Raw genomic sequence first — 16,464 nt, 5'->3', positions numbered from 1 at the left:
TGTTGTTGCACTCACAACACGTCGCCTGGCGTCATCTTATGCAGAAGCACTGGATGCTGCCACACGGTCTTCTATCAATCAAAACTCCATTGCTCGCATCTGCAACTCGAGGGTCGAACTCGGCTGCGTCGTGACCCTTCAAAAGGGTCAAGCAGTAGAGGATTTGCTATCGAGATCTAGGAAACAAAAGGAGAGGGAGTAGGAGACGGAAAAACGGGCTAGAAATCGGGTTTGCTCTTCCAGGGCCAAGATCTATGCCTTCTGCTCTTCCAATTTAGTGCTTTGGTCTGCGGATTGCTCGTATCATCTGCTGGAACATATCGTGCACAGTCATGTCTGCTACCCTCAAAGGACTTTCTCGTGCTCTTTGTTCCGAAGTTTGTCGTTCTCTCTCTTCATTGAATCTCGCCATCGTAGGAATATGCAATTTCTTTCCCAGAATGCAATCTGACCATCCACTATGTTCGAGATGGGTGGTTGTACTACAAGGATCGACTTTGTGTCATCAAGGGTAGTGATTCCCACCAAGCACTTCCACATGAGGGGCATATGTTTCAAGACACCGTTGTGAGGGTCCGACATTGGAGAAGTTATCCTGTCTTTTGTTTTGGCCTCGCATGAAGCAAGATGTTCATTAGTATGTATGGTTTTGCTGGGTCTGTTAGAAGTCAAAGCCAGACACCAAGAAAGCTGTTGGTAAGCTTCATCCATTGCCAGTTCCAAAGCTACCATGGGAGGACATTTTTGGACTTTCTGGTTGGATTGCCGAAGAGCCAAAGGTTCCAGAATGATTGTATTCTTATAGTTGTTGATCAATTGAGTAAGCAAACCCACCTTATTCCTTGCAAGTCAGATGCAGATGCTCAGGAGGTGGCCATGATTTTCATCTAAGAGGTGTTCCGCTTACATGGACTCTCAAAGATGATTATCTCATATAGGGATCCAAAATTCACTGGAGGTTTTTGGAGGGCCTTGTTCTATGGGTTGGGGACAAAGTTACAATGTAGTATGTCTTTCATCCCCAGACAGAGTGCCAAATCGAGAGCATGAACAAGACTATGATCATGATGTTGCAGTGTTATTGTCAGGAGAATCAAACACTTTGGGAGTAGTTCTTGCCGTTGGTGGAGCATGCCATCAATGATACAGTGCAAGCATTGGTCAAGAAGACTCTCTTTGAGGTGGTATATGGTCGTTTGGTTATTAACTCGTTGATGGCCCGAGCTCTCAAAACTTCCACAGGGAACTATGGTGCCAACCAAGTGGTTCAAGATTTGGACCATCTATGCGACAAGTTTGGGAAGAATTATGGAAGCCATAGACAAAAAAAGTCCATGAGTCCGATAAACATTGTTGGGATATTACTTTCAATGAAGGAGATTGGGTTTATGTCAAGATCATGAAGCAGAAGCTCAAATAGTTTAGACAAGTTTCTTGCAAATCAGCTCCAAAGAAGAAAGGTCCTTCAAGAGCATCAAGAAGCTCAATCATGTAGTCTTCAAGTTGGAGTTACCAAGCCATTGAAGGATGCATCGGGTATTTCATTTTAGCAACCTTGTAGCGTATGATGGTGAAAGGAGGTCTTAGTACTAGAGCAGGTTGTTTAACACCAATACAAGCAGGGTTCTCGTCAAAAGAAAATCCAATATATCCTCACTATCCAATCTAGTAGGCAGTCTAGTTTAATAAGAATTAGTTCAAAGATGAAGAATTAGTTCAGAGATGATTCTCGCTTGTTTTTGATAGCTTATCAGAGGGCCATACATTTGTCCTCAATAGCTTCGATGCAAGTAGGGGAGAATGTGACACACCTATGAGTATGCAAGGCATAACGAAACATCAGATAGCTGCAGGAAGAGTCAGACAAAGCAGGTGACATGTGGCACTGTCATGTGTTATTGATGATATGGTTATAGTGACATGGCATTGGTAACATGACGGTCCGGTACAGGTAGCTGATATCAATACTACTGGCTCACTAGGAGTGTTGGTGTATATATATACATGGGCAACCAACTCATTATATTTTGCTTTCTTCAGTGTTGGACTTCACATAGTGTTTCTCTATAAGTGAAGTGCTAGCTAGGAGTGTAAAGTAGTTCACAAGGTTGTGATTTGATGTCTTCATTCTCAGCCACAACTTGTACTTGAATTTCACTTGTGTTACTTCTTTCTTGTACATAATACATAGTAGTAATTTAGGACTCTTGTGTGTGCTATATGTGATTCTGTCGCACTCTTCTTTCTATCTCTAGAAAGTCCTAGCACATAGGCACAAGTGTTCTGCATATTTGAATGATGACTCCACCTACAATCAAGATAGATAGATCTTGGATTATGAATGGTCTAAAAAACTAGCGAGTAAAGAAATATGAGTGATTTTCAAAGACCAAGATAGTTGAAGAGAGCCTTGGAAATTGGAGAATATGACCAAGATAAGAAAAATATATAGGAAGAGCCAAAGCATCTCTAGTTCTAAAAGAGAACAAGAGCAAAGAGCAGAAGGTGATGTGAGGCCAAGAAGGACAAAAAGGAGGAGATACTAATTACAGTATTGAAGAGGAAAAGTCTACAAAAACTGAAGAAGCAAGTGGCATACTTAAGCAAACAAATGGATGAGACAAATAGATGGATGAGATAACCAAAAAGAAGAAAGAGGTTCTTGAGCTGAAGTGTGCTAGATGTGACAAAACCGATCATGTTGTAGGTGACTGACTACCAAAAGAAGTATTACGTACACTCTACAATAAAACATGACATTTTACCTAAGACTATTAGCATAAGCCAAAGATTCTAACAATCAATGCTATTGCTTGCATGGGGACATGAGAGCCAAAGATTCTAACAATCAATGCTATTGCTTGCATGGGGCTAGGATCAGGAAAGAAGGGACCAAGTAACATTGCTTGGGCCAAGTAAGCCCAAGCAGTGTTAGAAATAAGCTTTTTTTCTAACCATTGAAAAAAAGATCACCCTTCAATCACAACCGGTTTTTATTTAAAAAATGTATAGCTTAATCGGTTTTATAATCAAAACCTCAAAAATTTGAATCTTTAAATTCAAGACTAAGCAAAATTACAAAGGATGGTTTTTTTTGACATTGAGACCAAGAAGTGAAAGATATGAAGAGAATAACTAGCTAAAAGGCTAAGAAAGATTGATGAAAATCCAAGAGGAGTAGGAGACAAGTTGGTAGAAGAACTGGGAAAAAGAGAACTGGCTGAAGTGTGAGGATAGAGAAGACCAGAGCCAAAAGTGTCATGAGAGAGAAGACTAGCAAAAGAGCCAGAAAAGAGAAGGCAAGGGCTAAAAGAGCCTTGAAAGAGACGACTAGTAGAAGAGATAGAAAAGAAAAGGAAAGGAAGCAAGAAAACTCAGAGCAAGTAGATATGCTAAAAGGTTAGGTGGAAGTACATAAGAATACTAGAAAAAAGACTAGGAGAAGATGTGGGAAAAAAATGAAAGCCAAAACAAAGAATCTAGAACAAGGGAACTAAAATAGAATTAGTGAGAAGGCTAGGAGAATAGAAGTCAAGCAAGTAGGACTTTTGTGAAAGACCAAGATAAGATCCTGAGCACAATAGAAATGGTGGAAACAAGATTATTTGGGGAGAAATCAAGAGCATGAAGGGCGGGTCTAGCTAGAGAGAAGAAGAGAAAAACTTTGGAAGAAATTTTCTAAAAAAATCAACTAAGATAAAGAGTAGGCTTCTAAAGAGCGAGCTTGCTAGAAATCCAAGTAGGAGCAAGAATTGGGAGTTATCCACAAACAAGAAGCTGGACCAAAATAGGAAGACATGAAAACTTTCCTCCAGCTGTTTACCACAATGGCAGTTCCTACTTCACTTGTTGCCACGTGCACACAGTGTGATATGGCTAACCTCACATATAATCCCTAAAAGACAAGGCACGTGTAGGAGGGAGGCTATGGTGGCGGGTGAAAGTCTATCATACTAGATGCGCACAGAGAGAGAGAGAGAGAGAGAGAGAGAGAGAGAGAGAGAGAGAGAGAGAGAGAGAGATTATATTGCACGACTCAATGTGAGCTTGGTTGGATATGATTGATACACCAAGTACAGTGGCTTTAATAACCTTTGCAAGTACTTTTACATGACATAAGCAATGATGTCAAGTAGGTAAAAATACCTAGATATTATGTGAACCACTATAAAAGTGGGTTCACACCAAAACACACACATAACACATAAGTGAGTATTCACACCCTTTTTAGGGATGTAAACACACACACATTGGTGGGACACAGAGACATGATTATACATAATTGAGTGTTCACACCCTTTTTGGGGATGTAAACACACACACACTGGTGGACATAGAGACATGGTTACACATGCATACGACTCCGAATCCTAACAAATCCCCCTTCGGAGGGAAGGTGGAGTGACCTTAGAAAAACCTTCAGTATGATGATTTGGGCTCTATACAATCATGTGATACAAAAGAACACAGTGATGCCAACACCTAATCTCTCATGTCAAGCCTAGTAAAGAGCTAGACCTTTCATATGGATACATCAGTTCAACCAAAAAAAACACAGGCCCCCTTATTAAAAATAGGGATCAACATGGAGTGGATCCTTTTATAGAAAACAAGACTTACAATAAGAAAACTCTTGGATCCTTTTATAGAAAACAAGACTTACAATAAGAAAACACTCACAAGATTATTTATCAAATTTTGGGGGGGATTCGAGGTAGAGAACCCTTGACTCACACATAGACACAAACTTATAGGTGGGCTTAAAAAGCCCAATCATAATCTTCCTCTGAGAGAGAAAGATTAGAAAAAGAAATGAAAGCTTTTTCTGATGTTGTAGCAAAGGTTTTCGATTTGCTCAAGGTGTCTTTAGTTTCTTCATCTTCATGGCAACTAAGTTGGCGTGGTTCTTTTCTTGCTTGCTCTTTAGCTAGATGCTTGAAGTATCTGTCCTCAGTATTACCTAGCTTCTTGCATAAGGTGCGCATGTACGTGGATTTTGAGGAATTTGGTACAGAGTGAGAGTAGGCATTTGATGCCAGAGGTCCATGCCACTTTTTGATGTAGGATGGTTGGCTTTTCTACAAAGGCCGACTTTGTGTCGTGAAGTCGTTCAGGGCAACTCTTCTCCATGGTACCCATGACACCATCACTGGTGGTCATCGGAGCATGAATTCATCTATGGAGAAGATAGAATGGAAATATTATTGGCCAAGAATGAGGCGAGATGTGCAACACCGTGACGTTTGTCACAAAGTGAAAGCTCTTTGTGGGGAGAAGATAGGGTTGCTACAGCCTTTACCAATTGACCTTTCTAAGATATATCGATGGACTTTGTCACCTCACAAATCTGCCTCCCAGTCCGCGTAAGCATAATACACAGTGCTTAACTATTCTTGATAGATTTAACAAATTTGTTATGTTATTTCATGCAGGGCCAATGTGATCGCCGAAGGTGTTGCCCATTTGTTCATTCGGCATTGGTACCCAATTGGTGGGATCGCTAGAACCATAGTGTTAGACTGAGACTCCAAGTTTACCAGTCATTTCTAGAGGGCTTTGTTTGGTAATTTTGATACTAAGTTGAATTTTCTAGTGCATTTCACCCACAGACTCATGGCTAGACATAAATCTACAACCAATTGGCCTTTGATGTGCTGACGTATTATGTCCACGATCAGCAAAGTAAGTCGTAATCGTATTTGCCTTTAGTAGTTTAAACAGTTTTGAATGATTCATTTTCTTCAGCTATTGACAAGAGTCCATATGAAGAAGCATTTGGAAAACCATTCCAATCACTATTGACCAAAACCTTGTCTTCAGTACCAAAATGACGGAGTCTTACTAAGAGATTTTGGAAACAATTAAAGACATGTTAGCTAAAGCACAGGAGGCCTATACTCGACATGCCAACAAAGACCGAAGGGATGTGAATTTCTCAAAAGGAGATTGGGTTTATCTTCGGATTATGAAGCAAAGACTGAAACATGTGGACAAGTGATGCCCAAAGTTATCGTTCAGCAGTTTCAGACCTTTTCCTATCTAGAGAAAGATCAACGAGGTTTCAATGAAGTTGAAGCTACCACCAACCTAGGCTATGCATGATGTGTTTCATGTTAATTGCCTGAAACCATATGCAAGTCCAATCCCTTCAAAAGTGAAAGATGAAGCGGAACCATATATAGTTGATGAAACTGAGATGATGGTTCTAGAACATATCCTTTTGCACCGCTTCAAGCATGGCTCAAGCCGAAGAGTAAGACAGTTCCTCACAAAGTTTTTGGACCGAGGGACTCATGAAGCAGTATGTCTTGACAAACACTTCTTTGATGACTATCCGGCTTCATAGTTGCAAACATTCTCATTTGCATAGGTTAGCAAACGTTTGCAAACTTTGCTACATTCTTAGTTTGCAACACCTTGCAAACTCGACTTTTTTTGTAACTCAAAATTTGGGCGGCCATCCATGTTTTAGGTTTTTCTTGGGTAGCATGTAAATACTAAACATTGGGTGGCATGGCTCATCAAAGAGTACCGAATTAAAATGTTGCTGAATGTTGGGAATCGCACTCAAGTAAACTGCAATGCCCATTCACCTTTCAACATTGTGAAGAAGCTTGGAGGTGTGTGATGTACCCCACAACCGTAGCCCACTATAGCCTAAAGCCTACAACCTTTAGGTAGAGTGTCTATTGATATTTTTAAAATTTGAAATTCTCCCAGAAAAGCCCCAAATTTGACATGTTAGTCTACCGAGATGGTTTTCTTTAGGAAATTAGTCATCCAGTAAATGTCACGAATGCATCTACGCCAAGGTTTGAAGCATTCTTTAGCAAACTTGGCAAACTCGAATGTGAATGCACGAATGCAATGAATGCTTGTAACTATGTCTGGCTTTATGGACAGACTATTTGGAGGCTATGCAACCTCCGTCAAGTTAAGCAAAAGGGGATGTCATGTGTATCCCGCACTTGGATGCCACCTGGACATATCTGAACAAGAAGTTGTAGGACGTGGAGTGGAAACTGGTCCCATGTGAGCCCAGTCCGGGACGAGTCAGCCACGGTTTCACTCTACGCATCCGAGGTCGCGTGTGCATTGTCGTGCACATGAAGCAATGCCAATCCGTACTGTGAGTCTCCCTCCGGAACGATGTCGGATGATCTGAGTGTTGGGTTTGCAACCAGATACTAGACATCTGTAGGAGCATGTAGGAAGGGGTCCAACCCTTAGGGCCACCCCACAATGAGAGTCATCTCTAGACATGGGCATTGGTTAGGCGTTAGGCCACCCAAGAGGGGCCAGGAAGGTCCCAATACTTACTCACTAGCCTATGGAGGGGCTGGTAGGCTGTCGGCCAGCCCAAGGGGCCTGGCCAGGTAGCCAATAGGCCCTGGGAGCCTTGCCCAGCCAGTCGGCCAAGCATGGGGGCTGCCTAGTAGCCAGGATGATGCGCATGGTGGCCAGCCTATCTCCGGTGTGAAGCGACTGCTTTAAAAAGCACTTATTACATTTAGATCCGGTCGTGTGGTTTTCGCACCAAGACGACCCCTGTAGAGACAGCCGACTAGCATCAGAAAGGTGTATAAATACCCAGACCACAAACCTTGCCCCGCCAGTTGGCCTAGCATGGGGGCTGCCCTACAGCCAGGATGATGCATAGGATGATCAGCCTATCTCCAGTGTGAAACGACTGCTTTAAAAAGCATTTATTACATTTAGACCTGGTCGTGGGGTTTTCGCACCAGGCCGATCCCTGTAGAGACAACCGACCAACATCAAAAAGTTGTATAAAGTACCAGACCAAAATTCAGTTAGATCATCTCATGATTCACAAAGGGCAGGTGTGTTCCAAGGGCCAGGACAGCCAAGGGGAGTGCCCTAGCCAAGGTGAAAAGTGCAGGTCAAGAACCAGTCTTTATTTTCAGATTTACATCATTCTAGTAAAGCAAATACACCATTCGTGGTGGGGGCCCTACAAAGGGTATTCCGGACCCAATACTGTGTCTAGTGGCTCCAGAGTTTTGGGTATGATATGGACCGATTACCACCTACCCAGTATGATCTACATGCCCCACACCTCTCCCTCTCTCACACTGAGAGGAATAGAGTCATCAGGCAGGAGCTGATTCAGAGACATATCATGCGCACATGGGTGACACCATCACAGCCTCTTTGTACGAAGATGGCATCCTACAGAGATCATTTCTTGATGCTGACTTATGATGGTTTCATTCAGAGACCGCACTACATGGATCTATATCTTCCACATGCTCTGAGAGTAGAGATTGGATAGCTCCGAGTTTCATCACACCCCCTGGAGATTGAGGCTGGACGAGCAGCCCGCATCCCGCGGGAGGAGAGATTATGCAGATTATGCAGAGAGGATGTGGAGAGCGAGTCACACTTTGTATGCAGATGTCCATATTATGATGGGATCAGAGCCACCTACCCTACTCTCTTCAGAGGAGCAGACACATCTTTTCAGTCCATCCTGCAGATATCAGACCAACGAGTACTTGCGCGCTTCTTACTAGAGATATACAACGCTTCTTACTAGAGATATACAGACACAAAGAGCAGTTACTCCAGTCAGGAGACAGGAGAGCCCAGATCCGACAGACTCAACTGACCGATTTCTTCCAGGGGACAGCCATGCCAGATCCCATAGTGATGGGCCGAGGAGTCACTTTGAGGAGAGCAGCGGAGATTCGAGCATTGCAGCGTCCACGAGCGCCCGGATACCGACCTTCCCATAGACATCGACATATGATCAGGGACATTCGGGCACGACACCAGAGAGGCGACTACAGGAGAGAGGACAGCCTGGGCCCATTGATCTGGCGGCCATCTTGCATATCATTACAACTGGCGCTAACATGTATGACATATTACACCCCCCCCTCACCACAAGATGGAGCTGACTAGGAGCATGCCTGCATTGAGCATCGTTGTATCACCCTGGCATATAGTTGTGCATTTACCCCAGTAGTGCTCCATCCTTATATATGTACATACATCCCGACCTCACAATAGCAGTTTTCTTTCAGTTGTTTTATTGTGCACTGAGCACCATCTGATACTCAGAGATACCACATACATTGTACATGGTTTTGTCTCATAGGCCAGTTCTCTTTGGCCTGAGAGAGACATTAATACAATCTCTCTCTCTCTCTCTCTCTCTCTCTCTCTCTCTCTCTCTCTCTGCACATCTTCTTCTATGTTGTGTGTTATCTTCGTCACATACGATTGTTGAATTCTGAGCATTGAAGTTACCGATTCTTCCACCGAGCTTCTGCATGTTATAGAAGCTTTTGGCTCTCATAGGCAAGCGGTGTTGTTGCAACACTGCTCTAAGGCCTCCACCACTAACGTCGCAGAATCCAACAAGTCATCAATGCAAAGCAGCCGAAAATTGTTTTTAATAGTGAGCTTGTTGATGAGCACCCGATAGACGAATACTCCCGTCCTTCTTGACCAAGAGGACCGGAGCTGCAAATGGTGAGAAGCTCAGACGGACCAAGCCTTTGGCTAACATTTCCTCCAGCTATTGCTTGAGCTATGTCATCTTAGGACGACTCATTCGGTATGAGGCACGAGAGGGGGCTATGCACCAAGAATGAGTGGTCGTCGAAAAAATCAGCACTGAACAAGTATCCATGCTCGTCCAAAATGCAATGTCTATCTGTTGTACTGAATCCTCTAACTCATCAGGTTGAATAGCTTGAACATATACCATACATGTATAAGCACCCTTGCGTACCACCCATTTCTTCTAAAGGGCAAATGTAACTGCAATAGGGCCTATGGGAGACGGTAAGGACTCCCCATCACCTCTAAAGAGCGGTCGAAAGTATCCCAGAAAGTCAACATGTGCTCCTTGTGCATGATCATACAACCATGGGTGGCCTAGAATAATATCCACCTATCCAAATGTGCCACCTTGAACGTGCGACATTCAGAAAGCTCTCCAAAAGCCAACAGGGCCTCCTCCAAGGTCTCTGCAACCCGAAATTGGTTCTATCTCCTCTCATGGCAGTGGCTAGGACTATGCCAACGGTGTCCACCATCATAGGCAACTTCAGTCGCTCAACCACGCAATCTCTAATGATGTCCTCTGAGGCTCGTCCATATGTTCATGAAGCATCCGTCAACACATCACAATTTCATGTTGGTCTAGGACCATTGAGATTCTCCCAGACCGGGTCAAGTGAAGAGCAGTTGTGATACTGGTGGGAGCGGAAGGAGAAGTAGATGATGTCGATGTCATAGATACTATTGCGGGCACACAAATTGGCCTTCTCCTTGGACTTCTCCTTGCCATAACCATTCTGCTTCCTCGTGTTCTTCGAACAGTCTCTTCCAATATGCTCGATGGAATCACAATAAAAGCACTTTCCATCAGCCATCTTGGTGCGATGCTCTTCAAGGATGAGGCGAGTCACCGAGGCTCCCCTACTTGCCTTGTCCTTATCATTCTTGGGCTTGGACTTGCTAGCCTTGTCTTTGCCTTTCTGTTGCTCCTGTTATTCCTTTTTACTGCTCTTGTTATTGCGTCCTAGACTTATAACTCTCCCGCATCTCGAGGGTTGTAGCAAGACCAACCGCATCTGAACAATCATGAGGCCAATGTGCACGGACCTCTGCTTGCAAAGACGGTTTCAAACCATCCACAAATCGCTCAACCTACTTCGACCACCAGATGATCCTTAGGAGCATGAGCAAAAACTTCTGAAAACAAGCAATATAGTTGGTTGATTCGCCATGTTTTTGCATAAAACGTTCCCACTGTTTCTTCAATTCACGTTGTTAATCTACGGAAATAAACTGCTTCAAGACCACCTTTGCGATAGTCATCCCAACAAGTCACAGAGTGGTGCCTAAGATTTTCTTTCCACCACAAGAGAGTGGCACCTCTCAAAGCCGTACACACCAAATAGAGCTGAAAAATATATGAGCCATTTGTTGTTGCTAACGTAGCAGTCATCTTGCAAGTCCAATTGGTGATGACTTCTCTGTCCATCTTCCCATTGAACTTAGGAGGCTTCAGAAGCTTCATTAATTGAGTTCGTTCCTCACGAGGTATGGAGGAAGAACTCGATAAACCGGGAGTCCTCCAACGTCCAGCCGATGAAGGAAAGCGAGAACTGTTTGGAGAATCCGGTGGCAAGGAACTCCGTGAACGAGACCATCGGTGACACGAATGACGTCTCTTCTATTGACTTCACAAATTTCAGCCATTACGCAATGAGGTAAGGGTTGGTTGGACAAGGAAGCACAATATACCCCAATTAACCCACGTGCAATGAAGAGAACCCCAAGGAGTAAAGAGGGAGGTAATATTGTAAAAGGGGAAGACAAGGAGTTTACCACCTACAATGAAATGGGATTTATTGAGTCTCCATTTGGTGTGTTTGGAAGGTCCAATGCTGGATTTCAATAAAAAGACGTAAATTACAATGCCTTTGCCACTGTACATCATGTGTTAGGCAGTGACTTGCTTCCACCAAGGGCTTGTGTAGTGACCAGGTTCAAGAACCCAAAACTCCTCAAGGGCTAAGAGAGGAAGGGAAAGTGATGTCACTAGAATCTAGTTCAGTGAACTCGAGCTTCCTAGAAAATCCATGTCATCTATCCACTCTAAATTTTCAGTTATTTCAGTCAGCTGGCCCAGGTATTGAGCCGACTCTTCTTTCCGGCCTGCCATGTGAAGGGCCTTAATAATTGTCTTTAAAGTTGCAGCATCCGGATTAACACCAAAAATCGGCATCCTCCGAACAATTTTCAAAGCAAACTCAAGTTTTTCTAGTCTGCATAGCCCAAGAATTAAGAGGTTGCACGTTTCTATGTTTGGCACCCATCTTTTATAGACCATTTCATTCAATAGTTGGAATGCTTTGTCCACCTTCTGGATTTTGCAGAGGCCCCTTATGATCACCTCAAAGCTGGCCCCGTTTAAAGAAAGGCCTTTTTCTTGCATCAATTTGAAAACCTTGCATGCTTTCAGCACTCTGCACATGTTACAAAGACTTTCCATTACTTTGTTGCAAGAAGCAACATCCAGAAACATGTCCTGGTCATACATCTCAATGACAAGCCTGTAGGCTTTCACGGCACTGCCGGCTTTGCAAAATGCAAGAATCATACATGTGTAGGCAACATCATTTGGGGCCATGCCCCGCCTACCCATTTCAAGAAAGAATGCATAAGCCTCTTCCACACTCCCTTTTTGACAATGTCCATTGAGCATCGTATTGTAGGTTATAACAGTTGGTAGGCAGCCTTCAAGAAGCATTTCTTGGACAAGCCTCGAGGCTTCCTCCAGTCTCCCTGCCTTGCAGAGAACATTGACCAGCATATTGTATGTGAAACCATCTGGTGCACATCTCATTTCCAACATTTCCCTTTTGAGATTGCAAGCATCATCTACCTTTTGTGCCCTACAGAAGCTGGCAATGACTATGTTGTACGTAGCAATATCAGGAAGACATCTGCTTTGAACCATCAAGCGCAAGACCTTGAGAGCATCAAAAGATTTGCCAGCTTTGGCAAACCCAGAAATGAGTGTGATGTATGTACATGAATCCGGATGGTGCCCCTTGGCTTGCAGCTTGTCCACGAGTACAAGGGCCTTTTCAAACATGCCCACCTTGCAGAAGCCATTAATCAAGGTGTTATAAGTGTACATGTTCGGTGGACAACCCCTCTCCATTGCTTCTTTGAACACCTTCTCTGCCTCAAACACCCTTCCTATTTTACAGAGGCCATCTATAAATGAGCTATAGGTGGCAACATCAGGGACACAAATCTTCACCATTTCCTCCCAAAGCTCAAAGACTTTGTGCACCTTACCATGCTTGCACAGACCACCAATTAGAGTACTATATGTCAGGATGTCCGGGACACAGCCCTTGTTCATCATTCCATCGAGAAGATTGTAGGCTTCAAAAAGCTTGCCCTCCTTGCAAAGACCATTCATCAACACATTGTAGGTTACAATACTAGGGACATGGCCCTGGCTTGTCATCTTCTCAAGAAGAGAAAAAGCATCCTCAGATCTGTTTGTTCTACACAGTCCATCTATCAAAATTGTGTAACTCCTAGCATCTGGATTGCAATTGATCAATGCCATGTCATCTAAGAGCTTGAAGGCCTTTGCTACGTGGCCTGCTTTGCAAAATCCATTTATAAGGGCATTGTAGGTGACTTCATTTGGGGCACAACCTGCCTTCTTCATGCGGCGCAGAAAAGAACAAGCCTTACCCATTTCTTTCGCCTTTGAAAAACCGTCGATCATTGCAGTGTAGCTATGGACACCTGGAGCGAGGCCCTCTTTTTTCATGTCCTTCATGAAGCTGCATGCCATTCCAAAGTCCCTTGCAGCACAGAATCCATGAATGAGGGTTGTGTATGTATGCATGGTGGGAGATATGCCCGCTGGCTTCATCTGTTGATAAATCCGGAATGCCCTGTCTAGATGATTCTCCTTCAACAGCACCCCAAGAAGGCAGTTAAAATGCATCACCCCAGCCTTGCATCCAAAACTCTCCATATGTTCAAATGCATGGAGGGCAGCATCAACCATACCCGCCCATCCAAAGCCCTTGATTAAAAGGTTGAACTGAGCAGGTGATATTACTGAGCAGGTTCTGTGGTTGAACACATCCAAGACACTTAGGAAAGCAGGGAATTGCTTCTCGTGACTCCATTTTCCAATCATCTCACGCCTTACACATGCATCATGAGCACATGCACCATGGTGATGTTTCCCACATGCATCATGAGTGCCTGCATCATAATGATGCCTCACACGTGCATCATGATAATGATGATGATCATCATCATAAACGTGTTCTTGTTGGCTTACCCAGATGAAGAACCGCAAGGCCTGTTTGTTATCTCCAAGACACCGAACAACCTGCACTACATGCTGTGATGTTAATGTAAAGCATAATTTCCTAAGAGAGTCTTCAACACAATGGTTCCAAGAGCTTTGCCCAAGAGCTCTGCAGATGGAGTCGACTTCTCTGGCCACCTCAGTGGACAGACACCCTAAAGGCTTGGCTTTCCACAGGCTTCTCTTTGGAGCTTCAGCCCTGTCCTCGTCTCCACGCAGCCTTGATCCATCGTCCTCTTCTGTGTGAAGGGAAGAGCTTCTTATCGACCAGCGTAGATGAGAAGGTAGGAAAGCTCTTTCTCGGAAACGGGCATTTGCAAGCAGGTTGCTGATCCATGGCGTCGGTGACCTCACCATCACGCCCGTGTCTTAGGCCCAATACACGTTGGTAGGGCACCCAACATGGGTGCCCATCCCCCGAGCATGCGAAAAATGTTGTTGCTCGGGCACCCGCAGAGGTGCCTCACTTCTCCACGACAAAACAGATCGATCAGCGTCGATGAGCACGAGTCGACAGTTCTATGTAGTTTCATAGTCATCTCATGTTTGAAACTTTAAAAAAACTGTTAGGAGTGTTCTAGACACACTCGTAGGGCATCCAACATGGGTATCCATCCCTTGTGGGTGCCCATCCCTTGGGACTGCAAGAAAAATGTTATTGGGTGCCCAAACTCAGGCACGTCTTTGATGGCTTTACTAAGAATGCGGACTCGAAAAGTCTATAAGTTATCTTTGAGATTTGCCAGACCTTATATGATCTTGAAAAATATTAATGAGATTGCTTATAGGTTGCGTCTCCTAGATGGAGTACGTGTACATCTTGTCTTTCATGTTAGTCGACTGAAAGAGGTACTGGGTGCATGAAATAACTTGGTTTCCAACTAGGAGCATGCAAGACTCGAGGATCTATTTGTCTATGTTCCCCACCATGAGCCACTTCTTACCATCATGTGTGGGTTGGAGCCTAAGCCAAACAAACCGTTTTATGTTCCTTCGTGTGTTGATCAAATTGCATGATTGCAGTGGCTCAGACATGCTCAAGCATACAATTATGTGTAATTGGTCTTGGGTGGACACACATATAAGTGGACTCTTACTTGGGGTGTTCCAGATTTGTTGCTTTGATTTTGTTTTGAAGCTTGTTTTTAGGTCATTCTATTTACATGCTTTGGAAGGGAAAACCCTTATTTCTTTGGCCATTTATATGATTTTGAAACCAAAAAGGCTTTGATTTTGTTACATAGAGAACCAAGAAATAGCTTAGTAATTGTGATTAGGAGTGTAATCCACTCTAAAACATAAGGAGTGTAATCCACTCTAAAAAAACATAAGGAGTGTTTTTAGAGTGTAATCCACTCTAAACAACATAAGGAGTGTAATCCACTCTAAAGACACGAGGAGTGTAATCCACTCTAAAAACATAAGGAGTGTACTCTAAAAGTAAGTAATAGAGAGTGTAATCCACTGTGAAAGTAAGTAATAGAGAGTGTAATCCAGCCTGAAAGTAAGTAATAGAGAGTGTAATCCAGCCTGAAAGTAAGTAATAGAGAGTGTAATCCAGCCTGAAAGTAAGTAATAGAGAGTGTAATAATCCACTTTGAAAACTTAAGGAGTGTAATCCACTTTGAAAACATAAGGAGTGTAATCCATCTAAAAGTAAGTAATAGAGAGTGTAATCCACTTTGAAAACATAAGGAGTATAATCCACTCTGAAAAATGTAAGCAATAGAGAGTGTAATCCATTCTGAAAACATAAGCTATGAGAGAGTGTAATCCACCCCAAAAACATAAGGAGTGTAATCCACTCTGAAAAACATAAGGAGTGTAATCCACTCTGAAAAACATAAGGAGTGTAATCCAAAAACATAAGGAGTGTAATCCACTCTGAAAACATAAGCTACAAGCTCCATTTTATGTGGATTAGAGTGAGGAAGTTGTGACTTTTTGTTCATGCATTTCATAATTTTTGTTTATGCATTGCTTAGTACTATAACATACAAAATCAACTAAAAACAATTAACTCGACAGAGTTCTTCCCTGTTTAAGAAGGTAAGACTCCTTCAAATCTACCTCAAGCGAGGAGATTTGGGAAGAAATGAGCCATATAAACATAGACACCATGGAACCTTTGGATGAGAGGAGGCACCATAGTCTTCAATGCCCTAGATTCACCAATAAGCTCAATAAATAGCATCATAATTTTTGTGAAAATGACATCGAATTGCCCCATGTTTGGGTGAAGCTTCAGTGAGGGACGACCATCAAGGTTTGCTCGAGCCAAAAGTGCCCAAACCATGTCGAATGCTACACTTTTTTAAACTTTGGTGTCAACCCTTTTGCCCAAGCTGCTGGCCATGGACAACTAGCCATGGACAAGCAGCCCCAAAACCACATTGCAATAATTGGGTTGTGATAATCGGGACATGCAAGCACACACAGTAAAAGAAGGAGTACCATCTCTTGAAGGAGCCCATTTAAGAAGCTTCTTCACAACACGGAACCAAGTTCCAACTGACAAAGAGGAACAAGGAATGCAAGAAAAGCTAAAGAACCAATTACAGGGGGTGTTC

General features: G+C 43.3%; 1 protein-coding gene across 1 annotated transcript; it reads right to left on the bottom strand.

Moving 5' to 3' along the window:
* Positions 1-11,362: 11,362 nt before the first annotated feature.
* LOC147623353 (uncharacterized) lies at positions 11,363-14,462 on the bottom strand. Its single transcript, XM_086821498.1, has one exon. It carries the CDS (start codon positions 14,249-14,251, stop codon positions 11,588-11,590), a length of 2,664 nt encoding a protein of 887 aa, XP_086677624.1. The 5' UTR covers positions 14,252-14,462; the 3' UTR covers positions 11,363-11,587.
* Between the last annotated feature and the right edge of the window lie 2,002 nt (positions 14,463-16,464).

Source organism: Cibotium barometz, chromosome 27 (genome assembly GCF_041138505.1).
Source record: "Cibotium barometz isolate CiBa-2024 chromosome 27, ASM4113850v1, whole genome shotgun sequence".
NCBI lineage: Eukaryota > Viridiplantae > Streptophyta > Polypodiopsida > Cyatheales > Cibotiaceae > Cibotium > Cibotium barometz.
This window is presented reverse-complemented; position numbering and strand designations above follow the sequence as displayed.

Bases quoted from the DNA above. Each gene is read 5' to 3' on its own strand.
- LOC147623353 (XM_086821498.1), bottom strand. From the start codon at position 14,251: ATGGTGAGGTCACCGACGCCATGGATCAGCAACCTGCTTGCAAATGCC.